This window comes from Phyllobates terribilis, unplaced genomic scaffold (assembly GCF_046119375.1).
Source record: "Phyllobates terribilis strain yellow unplaced genomic scaffold, ASM4611937v1 Scaffold_5__5_contigs__length_657084704, whole genome shotgun sequence".
Taxonomy (NCBI): Eukaryota; Metazoa; Chordata; class Amphibia; order Anura; family Dendrobatidae; genus Phyllobates; species Phyllobates terribilis.
In genome coordinates this window covers 14,630,226-14,645,262 of record NW_027362765.1, presented here as the reverse complement: position 1 = coordinate 14,645,262, position 15,037 = coordinate 14,630,226, and the positions used below count along the sequence as shown (strand labels likewise).

At 41.0% G+C, this 15,037-nt stretch overlaps 1 protein-coding gene and 1 pseudogene across 2 annotated transcripts in view; both read left to right on the top strand.

Annotated features, from left to right (window-relative positions):
• Window positions 1–5,574, top strand: part of LOC141270524 (uncharacterized) — a 28,730-nt gene extending 23,156 nt beyond the window's left edge. Inside the window, exon 7 of one of the 2 annotated variants that reach the window (XM_073680558.1) lies at window positions 2,335–5,574. In XM_073680558.1, the coding sequence (XP_073536659.1) occupies window positions 2,335–3,608 (1,274 nt within the window). In that variant the 3' untranslated portion in view covers window positions 3,609–5,574. Of the gene's footprint in view, window positions 1–2,331 lie in introns of both variants that reach the window. The other variant, XM_073680557.1, reaches the window with a different exon arrangement.
• A 1,620-nt stretch (window positions 5,575–7,194) lies between these two features.
• On the top strand, window positions 7,195–10,296 carry LOC141270835 (zinc finger BED domain-containing protein 5-like; annotated as a pseudogene).
• Window positions 10,297–15,037: the final 4,741 nt, after the last annotated feature.

The following is a 15,037-nucleotide window of genomic DNA, read 5'->3' as shown; positions in this document are numbered from 1 at the left end:
GCATATTTTTTTGCTCCGTTTTTTATTTATTTTTATTACGGTGTGCACAGAAGGAGTTAATAAGTGTGACAGTTTTATAGATCGGGTTGTTTCGGACGCGGCGATACCAAATATGTGTACTTTTTTTGGTTTTGCATAAATATACGGATTTATTGGTTTAATAGTTTATTTATTTATTTTTATTTATTTTGTGATTTTTTTTTTTTTAACAGTTTAAAACTTTTTTTTTTTACATTTTTACTTAGTCCCTGTATGGGACATTAATTTTTATTTTTCTGATCCCTGATCTTATGTAATGTAATAGACATGTATTACATTACATGAGATCTTTGCTGACTGTTTCACAGTCAGTGTGTCCTGCCAGGACACCATATATGGCAGATCTGGAGGCGGTCATGTGACCTCCAGCTGCCATAGCAACGCCAGGTCCTGGAAGGTATCAGGGGTCGTCGGAGAGGTAAGTAAGACGACCCCCTCTCCTCTGTCTACCTTCTATATGCCGCGATCACTATAGATCGCGGCATATAGAACATAGCAAAGGGTTAACATCATCCAATCAGGTCCCGATGATGTCCCCTGTCAGAGCTATCGCTCTGCACCGGAATCCCAGTGCTTGCAGGACCCTGCGGGTCCTGAGCGCTGCGGGACCACCCACCGTTTTTAAACGTCGCGCTGCACAGAGCCCAGGCAGCACCGACGTTTATGTGCAGTGGGCGGTCGGGAACCGGTTAAAAAGAGGTCTCCATTGCCTCTGCCAAATGCCCAAGATCTAAATTTAATACACCTCAGCTCCACACTATTATAATAAGTTCTCTTTGAATGTCTAATATTTCTTCTTGAAACTCACCTGACAGAAAATGTTGGTCCTTACGATAGTTTAGATTGCCAACAGCCACATACTCTAATTACTCCAGAGAGGTTTCACCACTAGTTACTCTTTTTTTTTTTTACTGAAGAAGACTGTTGAGTTTAATCATTTCAGGAGATGTGTTATTGTCTATAGTCGTAGTTTTGCTCATCACCCTTTAACCCCTCTCCATAGATTTGGACTTACACAGAGACCCCTAAGTTTGGCCCACGGTGTTGCCTGCTGTTCTGTGGAGTGAGATGGCAAGAAGAATAGTCAGGTAGCCAGGTCAGAACCAGGAGGGCAGAGAAAATACAAAATCAAAAGACACCAGAGTAGTCAGTAAACGGGCCGAAGTCACAACAGGAAACAAATACACAAGCCGGGAGCTGAGCACAGAGGACTGAACCAGAGAAGAACAAGGCTGTATCTGGCAGCTTCCAGCCATATTGTTCGAGCTTTAGTAGGGTGTGGTGCTTACCAATTGGCTGAAGCAGGGAGCAGATTACTCCAGCTGGACAGCACACACACCCATACTGCCAGACTGGATGGTACTACTGGTCCAGGCACCCTAATCTTAGTGGCTGGACAGAGCCAGTGCCGCCCAGAGCTTCTGGTTTTGATGTATCCTCCATCACCAGCGCTGCCTGCAGAAAAAATAAGGCAGCTCCTGGTGACAGAAGCAGATGTCGCAGGAGCAGATCCCAGAAAAAAATCGGAGACAACTTTTTCAGAAGCCTTAATATGACAAAATAGCAGAAAACCATAGCAGTACAAATCCCCATAAAGTGACTCCTTTTGGAAATTATGACCATCAGTGAATTAATCTATAGGAGTAGTGACTATTTTGACTCCACAGGCACTTTTCGGAAATTAGCACGCAGTGGATGTTGGAGAGCGAAAATTGCAAATATATAATTTTTTTACCCAACACATAGTGCCCAGATTGTGCTCCAGGAGACACACCGTAAATCAAGTAGGTTCTTTTCATCATAGTAATGCCAAATACATGGATGCTAAATGTGGTTTGGGCACACTGCAAGGCTCAGAACGAGGGGGAGATTTGACTTTGGGAGAGCGGATATTGCTGGATTGGTTTATGGAAGCCATGTTGCGTTTCAAGAGTCTTTGAGCCACTAATAATGTGGAATCCTCTGTTTTTCCACTGATAGATAATGGACCTGAGTGGGGACTTGTTTTTTGCGAGATGAGTACTTTTTATTGTTATTATTTTTGCCTACATAACATTGTTTCTTGGCTTTTTATTCCATATTTGGGAGGCAGAATGGACAAACAGTTGAACACCACGCTCCACTGATTCATCCTATGAGGTTTTCTGTTAGACTGTGAACTGTCATTGTCTTGGTGATTAATTCCATTTTTTTTTTACATAACTTTCTATTTTTACAGTTTAAGTAGAAATGCTCAAAAATATAAAGCACAAGGATATTTTATTCAAAAATAATAATTGGCTTTATTCTTAGCAGATGACTGTACGAGGAGATCAGAGGGACAGCTGACATCTTCAATTTTTAAAGCAGATGATCTTGAGATCCCACAGGCTACAATTGAAGTGAATGACATTACTCCAAATATACAATCATCCCATCACAACAAAGATCTGTCATCTGATCCTTTGAAACAGGTCCTGTCTTCCGATTCATTACCGACTACTAAGGAAAATCAAAGTAACAAAATAAGCATTAAAAAACGAACTGCTCCTAAAGCAAAGAAGCCATTTTCACATTCAGAATATGGAAATAGTTTTTCCCTCAAAAAGTCTATTCTTAAACATCAAAACATTCACACAGCAAAGAATAGATTTTCTTGTTCCAAGTGTGGGAAATGTTTTAACCAGAAATCAGATCTTGTTAGTCACCAGAGAACTCACACAGTGGAGAAGTCATTTTCATGTACAGAATGTGGAAAATGTTTTTTATGGAAATCATATCTTGTTAGTCACCAGAGAAGTCACACAGGGGAGAAGCCTTTTTTCTGTTCAGATTGTGGGAAATATTTTAACCAGAAATCAGATCTTGTTATTCACCAGAGAACTCACACAGGGGAGAAGCCATTTTCTTGTTCAGAATGTGGGAAATGTTTTCACAAGAAATCAGTTTTTGTTAAGCACCAGAGAACTCACACAGGGGAGAAACCTTTTTCTTGTTCAGAATGTGGGAAATGTTTTAATCATAAATGGAATCTTATTATACACCAGAGAACTCACACAGGGGAGAAACCTTTTTCCTGTTCACAATGTGGGAAATGTTTTCACAAGAAATCAGGTTTTCAGAAGCACCAAAGAACGCACACAGGGGAGAAGCCTTTTTTTTGTTCAGAATGTGGGAAATATTTTACACAGAAATCAAATTTTGTTACGCACCAGAAAATTCACACAGGGGAGAAGCCTTTTACCTGTTCAGAATGTGGGAAATATTTTACACAGAAATCTAATTTTGTTAGGCACCAGAAAATTCACACAGGGGAGAAGCCTTTTTCATGTTCAGAATGTGGGAAATGTTTTAACAATAAATCAGATTTTGTTAAGCACCAGAGAACCCACACAAAGGAGAAGCCTTTTTCATGTTCAGAATGTGGGAAATGTTTTAAACAGAAATCATATCTTGTTAAACACCAGAGAACCCACAGAGGGGAGAAGCCTTTTTCCTGTTCAGAATGTGGAAAATGCTTTGTGAAGAAATCATCTCTTCTTAGTCACCAGAGTAATCACACAAGGGAGAACCCTTTTTCATGTTCTTAATGTGGGAAACGTTTTACACGGATATTAAGTCTTAATAAACATCAGTGTGTCACAATTCCTCCGCTCAGTATGTCTTGGACGCTGTGACTGACATCTTAGTCGTCCAATCTGGTACAGTTGTAAGCTGAGCTGTCTGTGTTTTAATGGACAACTCAGCCGTCTAATTTGAGTCTGAGAGGTGCTGAGCTTTTTTCAGGTGTTCCCTATTCCAGGTGATTATCCAGTTATTTAGCTGAGGTGTCAGTCTCAGACCTCTGTCAGACGTAGCATCTGCTCAGTGGTGTGCTTTGTATTTCTGTGCTCTGTTTGTTAATCCTTTGCTGTCTGACCTTGGATCTCATTCTGACCATCCATTTGCCTAGCCCCTTTGCTCTGATCTGCTATTTTCCTGGAATTCTGACCTCAGATCATGACTTGACTTTGCCTTTGTCTTTTAACTTTAGTTTTCTATGTGCTCTCTTGGTATCTGATCCTAGAACGTTTGACTACCCTGCTTTACAGCCTGTCCATGAGTGGTGACTAGCGTCACATTACGCCTGACCTATACTTTTTTCCCCACCAATGAATCCAGTTGGTGTACTCTGTGATCAGGTGGTGAATATGACCCAGATGGTCCAGGAACTGGCCAGGGAATACCAGAAGCTAGGATCTTCACAGTCCCAGCTGCATGGTCAGTTTTCTAGTGATATGAGTGCTTCCCAAAGCTCTCTGCTACTGACTCTAGTTATGACTTCGGTACCTGCTGATGTGCAGTTGGTCTCCTGAACCAGTAGTCTTTGGATAGGAAAGAAAAGTTGAAAATCCGCGCTTCTGGTAGATAACAGTAAATCCAGGTCCACACTAGAATAATATGTGTTTTTTTACTGTCTATGCGTTACGAAGTACCATGCTTCCTCCTCAGGACAAAAAAACATATGACAAGTGACAGAATGCAGCCATACAGTGGGGTAAACAGTGTTTACCCCTTCCTGATTTCAAATTTTTTTGCATCTTTGTCACAATTAAGTGTTTCAGATCACAAAGCAAATGTAAATATAAGTCAAAGATAAGTAAACACAAAATGCAGTTTTTAAATGAAGGTCTTTATTATTGATTGCCCCCTAAACGTAATAACTGGTTAGGCCACCCTTAGCAGCAACAACTGCAATCAAGTGTTTGCAATAATGGGCAATGAGACTTTTACAATGCTCTGGAGGAATTTTGGCCCACTCATATTTGCAAAATTGTTGTAATTTAGCCACATTGCTGGGTTTCCGAGCATGAATCACCTTTTTAAGTCATGCCACAGCATATCAATCTGATTAAGGTCAGGACTTTGACTAGGCCACTCCAAAGTCTTAATTTTGTTTTTCTTAAACCATTCAGAGGTGGACATGCTGGTGTGTTTTGGATAATTGTCCTGCTGCATAACCAAAGTGTGCTTCAGCTTGAGGTCACGAACAGACGGCCGGACATTCTCCTTCAGGATTTTTTTGGTAGACAGCAGAATTCATGGTTCCATTTACCACAGCAAGTCCTTAACTGAGGCAAGTGAGGCCTGCAGTTCTTTGGATGTTGTTGTGGGGTCTTTTGTGACCTCTTGGATGAGTTGTCGCTGCGCTCTTGGGGTAATTTTGGTCAGCCGGCCACTCGTGGGAGGGTTCAAACTGTTCCATGTTTTTGCCATTTGTGGATAACGGCTCTCACTGTGGTTCACTGGAGTCCCAAAGTTTAGAAATTGCTTTATAACCGTTTCCAGACTGATAGGTCTCAATTACTTTGTTTCTCATTTGTTCATGAATTTCTTTAGATTGCAGCATGATGTCTAGCTTTTGAGGATCTTTTTGTCTACTTCCCTTTGTCAGGCAGGTCCTATTCAAGCGATTTACACTTTTTCACACAGGGCCCTGTAGGTTTGGATTTCTTTTCCCCTTAATAATAAAGACCTTCATTTAAAAACTGCATTTTGTGTTTACTTGTGTTATCTTTGTCCAATATTTAAATTTGTTTTGTGATCTGAAACATTTAAGTGACAAACATGCAAAAGAATAAGAAATCAGGAAGGGGCAAACACTTTTTCGCACCACTGTATATACACTTGTGAATTAGAAAAAATGTGGCGCCAAAAAAAGAACACATGATATGTCAAAGTTTATCTTGGGCAGTTTAACATTGTAAATAATTTAAGAAGAAATTATGATAAAAGGTTTCAAAATATATAATTACATATTGTTTATACGGTTAATGAAATTGAGAAAACAAAAATAATAATAAAATGCACATTTGTGGTGATAAGTTTCATCTAAAAATAAATATAGTGTGATGTAAAAATATCGGTTTGTAGGTCAGGCTAGAAGCCTCAGGATCAAAGGATCGATTGGTGTGAGTGATATGATGTTGGCGTGCCACGGAGAATAGTGAATGAACCAGAGGATTAAAAAAAGGGGGGTTGGGATGTATAGAACCATAAATTTATTAAGAATTAGATTGTAGTGAATAAAAGTGTTTATTACATTGGAATGTTAAAATATTAGTTATTAGATATTATATGGACATATAAAACACATTTTTAGCGTGAATGTATAAGAGAAATAAGTTACTAAAGGACTGGCCATAGAAATCCCTAAGAAAATAGCGTTGGAAAAAATTTATGCTGCTGGGAAAGTCCCTCCACTGAACTTAGATCAGCGGTTCTCAACCTGTGGGTCGCGACCCCAGCGGGGGTCGAACGACCAAAACACAGGGGTCCCCTAAAGCCATCGGAAAATACATATTTCCGATGACTTTAGCCGCTGAGAAGTCGCGCTATCGTCTGCAGCAGCGCTATTCAGCTGGAACGCACGCCGTTATGGATGCGCGTTCCAAACTGAATGCCCTGCGCGCATGCGCAGGCGTGATTGCATCATCCGTCCAGGCCTAAGGGGCGGGGGAAACGGGAGGAACGCTCCACAGTCCATGGCAGCGCATTACGTGTGTCCGGCGCTTGCTGACGTCATCAGTGGGCGGACGCAGCAAGCTCCGGAGGACAGAATTCTAGGAGGCGGAGAGGCAAGAGGCGGAGAGCCAAGAGAGCCTGCGAGACAGCCTGCTGGTGTGAAAAAGGTTAATAATGTAAAAACAGTACATACACCATACACACAATACTGTGTAAGTGTAAGGTGCTTTGTGTGTAATCATTACACAGTACACAAAGCAACTTACACTTACACAAAGCACCACACATTTACACAGTGTGAACTACATCGGTCTTATACTATAAGAGACCACTATAAGATGTAGTTCACACTGTTCCCCAATGTATAATTATCTCCCATATCTCCCACTATTTTCCCATATTCTGAATGAGGAAACTGCTGAAATCAGCGGTTTCCGGCATTGAATCCACCTCTTATTGATTTTATTGTGAGTGCGGCGGATTTTGTGGAAGAGAGCTCCTGAGAATCTCGGGTTACCCATCAATCCGCCGCAGCCTCCTATTGATTTCAATAAGAGGCGGAGAAATGACAGTTTCCGACACATTTCTTCCTCTCCAATTTAAGTCAATGGGAGGCTGCGGCGGATTCCGCTCAAATATAGAGCATGTTGCTTAATTTTTCCACACCAGGCTTTTTCCTAGCACGGAAAAATTTAAGCAACATGCTCTATATTTCAGCGGAATCTGCTGTGGCCTCCCATTGACTTGAATAGGAGTTAGAGACATGTGCCAGAACTGCATTTCTGCCATACAGGGGATCGCTCCTCTGTGGAATTCACGGGTCTCCCATTGAAGTAAATGAGATGTGGATTCCATTTGAAACCGCTACTTCATAGTGTGAAAGATCCCATGCTGTGTAGAAACTGCAGTGTATCCTATGACGTAGTTCACACTGTTCTATATAGAAAACTTGCCACTAATCTGGAAAAAAGCAGATCCATTAGTTAAGCATGTGAATACGGCCCCCTGGTCATAGTAACAGGTGTGTAATAGAAAACAACACAGGGAATAGTAAATAATAGGAAACTTTAACAAACTCTTTAGACGCGACCATCTTTTATTTTTTCTTTAGCAAACCGTCTCATGACAATGGATCGTGTAGACAAGAATATTAGGAAAAGAAACTACACTGAGGATTTCTTGCAGTATGGTTTTACCTCAATAATCACAGCAGGAATTGAGAAACCACAATGTGTTATTTGTTGTGAAGTTCTCTCAGCTGAATCTATGAAGCCGAACAAACTAAAACGCCATTTTGATAGCAAGCATCCAAGCTTTGCTGGCAAGGATATCGACTATTTTAGAAGCAAAGGTGATGGACTCAAGAAATCTAGATTTGACACTGGTGGCCAGTACCACAAACACAATGTAGCAGCTGTTGAAGCGTCATATTTGGTGGCACTCAGAATCGCCAGAGCTATGAAACCTCACACCATTGCTGAGGATTTACTGTTGTCAACTGCAAAAGACATAGTTCGAGTGATAATTGGAAATGAATATGTTCAGAAATTGAATGCAATTTCCTTATCTAACGACACTGTCCGCAGAAGAATAGAGGACATGTCTGCCGATATTCTCGATCAGGTGATCCAGGAAATTAAATCTGCACCACTACCAATATTCAGTATCCTGCTTGATGAATCTACAGACTGTGCACAGTTATTGGTTTACTCGAGGTATATTAACCCCTTCGCAACCTTGGGTTTTGTCGTTTTTGCTCTTTCGTTTTTTGCTCCCCTTGTTCCCAGAGCCATAGCGTCTTTATTTTTTGGACAATATGGCCATGTGAGGGCTTATTTTTTGCGGGACAAGTTGTACTTTTCAACGCCATTACTAGTTTTACCATATCGTGTACGGGAAAACGGGAAAAAAATTCCGAGTGCGGTAAAATTGCAAAAAAAGTGCAATACCACAGTTGTTTTTTATTTTTTTTACCATGTTCACTGAATGCTAAAACTGACCTGCCCTTCTTATTCTACAGGTCATTACGAGTTCGTAGACACCAAACATGTATAGGTTCTTTTATATTTAAGTGGTGAAAAAAAATTCTAAATTTGATAAAAAAAACTAAAAAAAAAATAGCGCCATTTTCCGAGACCTGTAGCGTCTCCATTTTTCGGGATCTGGGGCTGGGTGAGGGTTTATTTTTTGCGCGCCGGGCTGATGTTTTTATTGATAACATTTTGGCGTAGATCCAATGTTTTGATCGTCCGTTATTGCATTTTATTGCAATTTTGCGGCGACCAAAAAACATAATTCTGGCGTTTAGAATTTTTTTCTCGTTACACCGTTTACCGATCGGATTAATTCTTTTTTTATATTGATAGATGGGGCGATTCTGAACGCGGCGATACCAAATATGTGTATGTGGGGTTTTCTTTTTTATATTTTATTTTGAATGGGGCGAAAGGGGGTGATTTAAACTTTTATATTTTTTTTTATTTTTTTTATATTTTTAAAAACATTTTTTTTTCACTTACTGCATGCTTCAATAGTCTCCATAGGAGACTAGAAGCAGCAGTTGTCTGATCGTCTCTGCTACATACAGGGGATCAGCAGATCCCCTGCATATAGCAGAAATGGTCCTGTGCTATGAGCGCCGACCACTAGGTGGCGCTCATAGCGACGAGATCATGACAACCACAGGCGTCTGCTGCAGACCCTGGGTTGTCATGCACGCCCATCGGTGACCCGCGATCACGTGACGGGGTTGCCGGTGGGCGGGGCTTATGACGCGCTACCCGGAAGCGCGCGTTAAATGTCGCTGTCGGAGATTGACAGCGGCATTTAACATGTTAACAGACGCGGGTGGATCGCGATTCCACCCGCGGCTGTTGCAGGCACATGTCAGCTGTAAGAATCAGCTGACATGTGCTCGGTTCAGTGAGGGCTCAGCGCAGCAGCCCTCACTGAACCGGGGGTACGCAAATGTGCGTACTAATACGGCAAGGGTTGGAAAGGGGTTAATGATGGCGACTTTAAAGATGAGTTTCTTTTTTGCAAACCGCTTGAAACAACAACAACTGCACATGATGTTTTTGACGCAGTTGGTTCTTTTCTAAAAGCGCATAACATCTCCTGGGAAAAGGTTTGCGGTGTTTGCACAGATGGTGCTCCTGCTATGCTAGGATGTCGCTCAGGATTTCAACGTTTGGTACAAAATGAATCGCCAAAAGGAATCGGAACACACTGTATGATACATCGCCAAATATTAGCGACTAAGACACTGCCGCAAGATTTACAAGAAGTAATGAAAAGCGTCATAACGTGTCAATTTTGTTAAGTCGAGCGCCTTAAACAGTCGGCTGTTTTGGCAACTGTGCAACGAGCTAGATGCGCCAAACAATGCTCTGTTATTTCACACTGAAGTCAGATGGTTGTCAAGAGGAAAAGTTTTAAAACGTGTCTTTGAGCTTCGTGATAAACTGAAAACATTTTTTAATCAGAAAGCAAGACCGCAATTCGAAGCACTTTTTAGCGATAAAACTGAGCTGCAGAAATTAGCTTACTTGGTGGACATGTTTGTCATCTTGAATGACTTAAATTTATCACTGCAAGGACCAAATGCAATGGTGAAATGTTATTTATTTGGAATTGTTGTTATATTTAAACCCATGCTATGCCATTGGGAAATGTTATTTATTGGAATTAGTAATAAATATTTCTCAACATATAATTAATATTGTTTTTGTGATTAATCACTATGTTTAAATTATGTTTGATTTGTAGCAATGAGAATACATAATGCATATCAGTTATTTACATTCCAAATCATAACTGTAGCAAAATTACAGTTTTGAAGTAGCCACCAAAATTATTTTTTGGTTTGGGGTCACGGCATTAGAAAGGTTGAGAACCACTGATTTAGATGAACTAAGCATTCGGGATAATCCAGCTGCTAGAGTGAGAGGCTGGGTGAAATTGTGAAGTAACATGGGGAGAAAGTTTTAGTACAAGCCTTGAGGGAACCTGTGAAAGAGGAATAAAGAAGAGATCTTCAAGCAAAATGAGTAGCAAAACAAAAAATTAAGCGGGAGCGAGTTCAATTCCCACCCGAAATAACAAAGTGAGGTAAACTATTATTGTGCAAATATTAAAAGAGATTATACCCTACACAACATTTAATTATTAAAACTATTTAAGAAATATACAGTGAAGGAAATAATTATTTGATCTCTTGCTGTTTTTGTAAGTTTGCCCACAGACAAAGACATGAACAGTCTATAATTTTAACCCCTTAACAGCATTTGACTTACTAATACGCGTCTGTGCCCTGGGACTTAAGAGCTAGACCCATATTAGTACGTCATGGCGATCGCGCGCGCACACAGGCTGTGCGGGCGCGATCGCCGCCGGGTGTCAGCTGATTGTCACAGCTGACACCCGGTACTATGTGCAGGGAGCGGTCACGCACCGCTCCCAGCACATTAACCCCCGCGATGCTGCGATCGAAGTCGATCGCAGCATTGCGGTGGCAAGGGGAGGTGATCGCAGATACTCACCTCCTCTTCCGGCTTCCAGCGCTGACTGCCGTGGCTTCCAGGATGTTGCCATGACGACCCGCTGTCATCATGACAACATCCGGGTCACCAGACAGCAGGAAGATTTTTTGGACATGCGCAGTGCATCTCCAAACAATCTTCTCCCTGTCCAGCGCTGACAGCCTGCATGACACAGGGATGGTGCTGCATTCCTGTGCCATGCAGGCGATCAGAGAAAAAAACGTGAAAGTCCCACAGTGGGACAAAATAATAAAGTATAAAAACTATCAGAAAGTGAAAAAAAAAAAAAAAAAATTGTAAAAATATTAAAAAATAAATAAATAAATAATCCACCAAAAATAAAAATATAATGTACCCATCAATAAATATTATTATAAAAAAAAAAACAATAAAAGTACACATATTTGGTATCGCCGCGTCCGGAACAACCTGACCTATAAAACTGTCCCACTAGTTAACCCTTTCATTGAATACGGTAAAAAAATAAAATAAAAAACGACGCAAAAAACAATGCTTTATCACCATACCGCCAAATAAAAAATGGAATAACACGCGATCAAAAAGACGAATATAAATAAAAATGGTACCGCTGAAAACATCATCTCGTCCCGCAAAAAACAAGCCGCCATACAGCTCCATCAGCCGAAAAATAAAAAAGTTATAGCTCTCAGAATAAAGCTATGCTAAAAAATAATTTTTTCTATAAAATTTATTTTATTATGTAAAAGTGCAAAACATAGAAATACGATATAAATGTGGTACCGCTGTAAACGTACTGACCCGAAGAATAAAGCTGCCTTATCAATTTTACCACACGCGGAACAGAATAAAAAAAATAAAAAAAAAAACAATTCCTGAATTGTTGGTTTTTGTTTATTCTGCTTCCCAAAAATCGGAATAGAAAGCGATGAAAAAATGTCACGTGCCTGAAAATGGCACCAATAACAACGTCAACTCATCCCACAAAAAAAAAGCCGTCAAATGACTGTCGGCCAAAATCTGGAAAAATTATAGCTCTCAAAATATGGCGATGCAAAAACTAGATTTTACAAAAAATGCGTCTTTTAGTGTGTGACAGCTGTCAGTCATAAAAACCCCATATGATTCTGGTATCGCTGTAGTCTCACCGACCCGAAGAATAAGGTCGTCTAATCACTTATACCTCATGAGGAATGGCGTAAAAAATAAACTCTCAGGTTAGGGTTGTGCTAGGGTTAGGGTTGTGCTACGCTTAGGGTTGTGCTACGGTTAGGGTTGTGTTAGGGTTAGGGCTGGGGTTGGGGTTAGGGTTGTGATGGGGTTGGGATTTTTTTCAAAAGTAAGAAAAAAAGATGACGATATGGCGACTAGTGTTGAGCGCAAGTGCTCGCTACTTGAGTTTGCATCGGGTGTTCTGGTATGCATTGAGTATCGTGGGTATTTGGTTGACATGCTTGAATCTCCGCCCCATATGCTTCACGGCCCAAAAAACTTTGCGGGGATTGCCTGCCATGTACGAGCGATCCCCGCATGTTTTTTTTGGGGTGTCTAATAACCGTGAAACATCCGGGCGGGGACTCGAGCATGTCACTCGAGCACACGCAGTACATGGTGCATACCTGAGTACCCGATGCAAACTCAAGTAGCGAGCACTTGCGCTCAAGACTAATGACAACTTATTCAATATGATGACCTAATGTTATCAAATTCTGTGTCGTACCTCTGGGTTCAAAATGTTCACTATACACCTTAATAAAATCCTTGAGGGGTATAGTTTCCAAAATGAGGTCACTTGTGGGGGAGCTCCACTGTCGAAGCACATCAGGGGCTCTCCAAACGCGACATGGTGTCCGCTAACAAATTGAATGGAAAATCGGCTCAAATTGTTAGCGGACGCCATGTTGCGTTTCGTGAGCCCCTGTGTGCCCAAACATTGGAGCTCCCCCACAAGTGACCCCATTTTGGAAACTAGACCCCCCAAGGCACCTATCTAGATGCATAGTGAGCACTTGGAACCCCAAGGTGCTTCACAAATTGATTCATAAAAATGAAAAAGTGTTGTTTTTTTCACTTTTTCATTTTTACGAATCAATTTGTGAAGCACCTGGGGGTTCCAAGTGCTCACTATGCATCTAGATAGGTGCCTTGGGGGGTCTAGTTTCCAAAATGGGGTCACTTGTGGGGGAGCTCCAATGTTTGGGCACACAGGGACTCTCCAAACGCAACATGGCGTCCGCTAATTATTCAAGCAAATTTTACAATCAAAAAGTCAAATGGCGCTCCTTCCCTTCCGAGCCCTGCCGTGCGCCCAAACAGTGTTTTTTCCCCACATATGGGGTATCTCCGTGCCCAGGGGAAATTGCACAACAAATTTTGGGGTCCATTTTTTCTTGTTACCCCTGTGAAAATAAAAAAAAATAGGGTCTAAAGTAACATTTTTGTGAAAAAAGTTAAATGTTCATTTTTTTCTTCCACATTCCAAAAATTCCTGTGAAGCACCTGAAGGGTTAATAAAGTTCTTGAATGTGGTTTTGAGCACCTTGAGGGGTGCAGTTTTTAGAATGGTGTCACTTTTGTGTATTTTCTGTCATAAAGACCTCTCAAAGTGACTTCAAATGTGATGTTGTCCCTAAAAAAATGGTTTTGTAAATTTTGTTGGAAAAATGAGAAATCGCTGGTCAACTTTTAACCCTTATAGCTCCCTACCAAAAAAAAAATTTTGGTTCCAAAATTGTGCTGATGTAAAGTAGATATGTGGGAAATGTTATTTATTAACTCTTTTGTGTGACATATCTCTCTGATTTAAGGGCATAAAAATTCAAATTTTGAAAATTGCTAAATTTTCGCCAAATTTCTGTTTTTTTCACAAATAAACGCAAGTGATATTGAAGAAATTTTACCACAATCATGAAGTACAATTGTCACGTAAAAACAATCTCAGAATCAGGGGGATCCCTTGAAGCGTTCCAGAGTAATTGCCTCATAAAGTGACAGTGGTCAGAATTGTAAAAATTGGCCTGGTCCTTAACGTGCAAACCACCCACGGGGGTTAAGGGGTTAAGGGTAGGTTAATTTTAACATTGAGAGATAGAATATCCAAAAAAATCAAGAAAATCACATTGTATAAATTAGATAAATTTATTTGCATTTTGCAGTGAGAAATAAGTATTTGATTCCTCTGGCAAGCAACACTTAATACTTGGTGGCAAAACCCTTGTTGGCAAGCACAGCAGTCAGACGTTTTTGTAGTTTATGATGAGGATTGCGCACATGTCAGGAGGAATTTTGGTCCACTCCTCTTTGCAGATCATCTCTAAATCATTCAGATTCCGAGGCTGTCGCTTGGCAACTCGGAGCTTCAATTCCCTCCATAAGTTTTCTATGGGATTAAGGTCTGGATACTGGCTAAGCCACTCCATGACCTTAATGTGCTTATTTTTGAGCCACTCCTTTGTTGCCTTGGCTGTATGTTTTGGGTCATTGTCTTGCTGGAAGACCCTGGCACGACCCATGTCCTGGCGGAGGGAAGTAGGTTGTCACTCAGGATTTTACGGTACATGGCTCCAACCATTCTCCCACTGATGTGATGAAGTAGTTCTGTTCACTTAGCAGAGACACACCCCCAAAACATAATGTTTCCACCCCCATGCTTGACAGTGGGGATGGTGTTTTTTGGGTCATAGGCAGCATTTCTCTTCCTCCAAACACGGAGAGTTGAGTTAATGCCAAAGAGCTCAATTTTTGTCTCATCTGCCCACAGCTCCCTCTCCCAATAACTCACAGAATCATCCAGGTGTTCATTGGCAAACTTCAGACGGGCCTGCACATGTGTCTTCTTGAGCAGGGGGACCTTGCGGGCACTGCAGGATTTTAAACCTTTAAGGCGAAATGTGTTACCAATGGTTTTCTTGGTGACACTGGTCTCAGCTGCCTTTAGATCATTAACAAATTCCCCCCGTGTAATTTTAGGCTGATCTCTCACCTTCCTCATGATC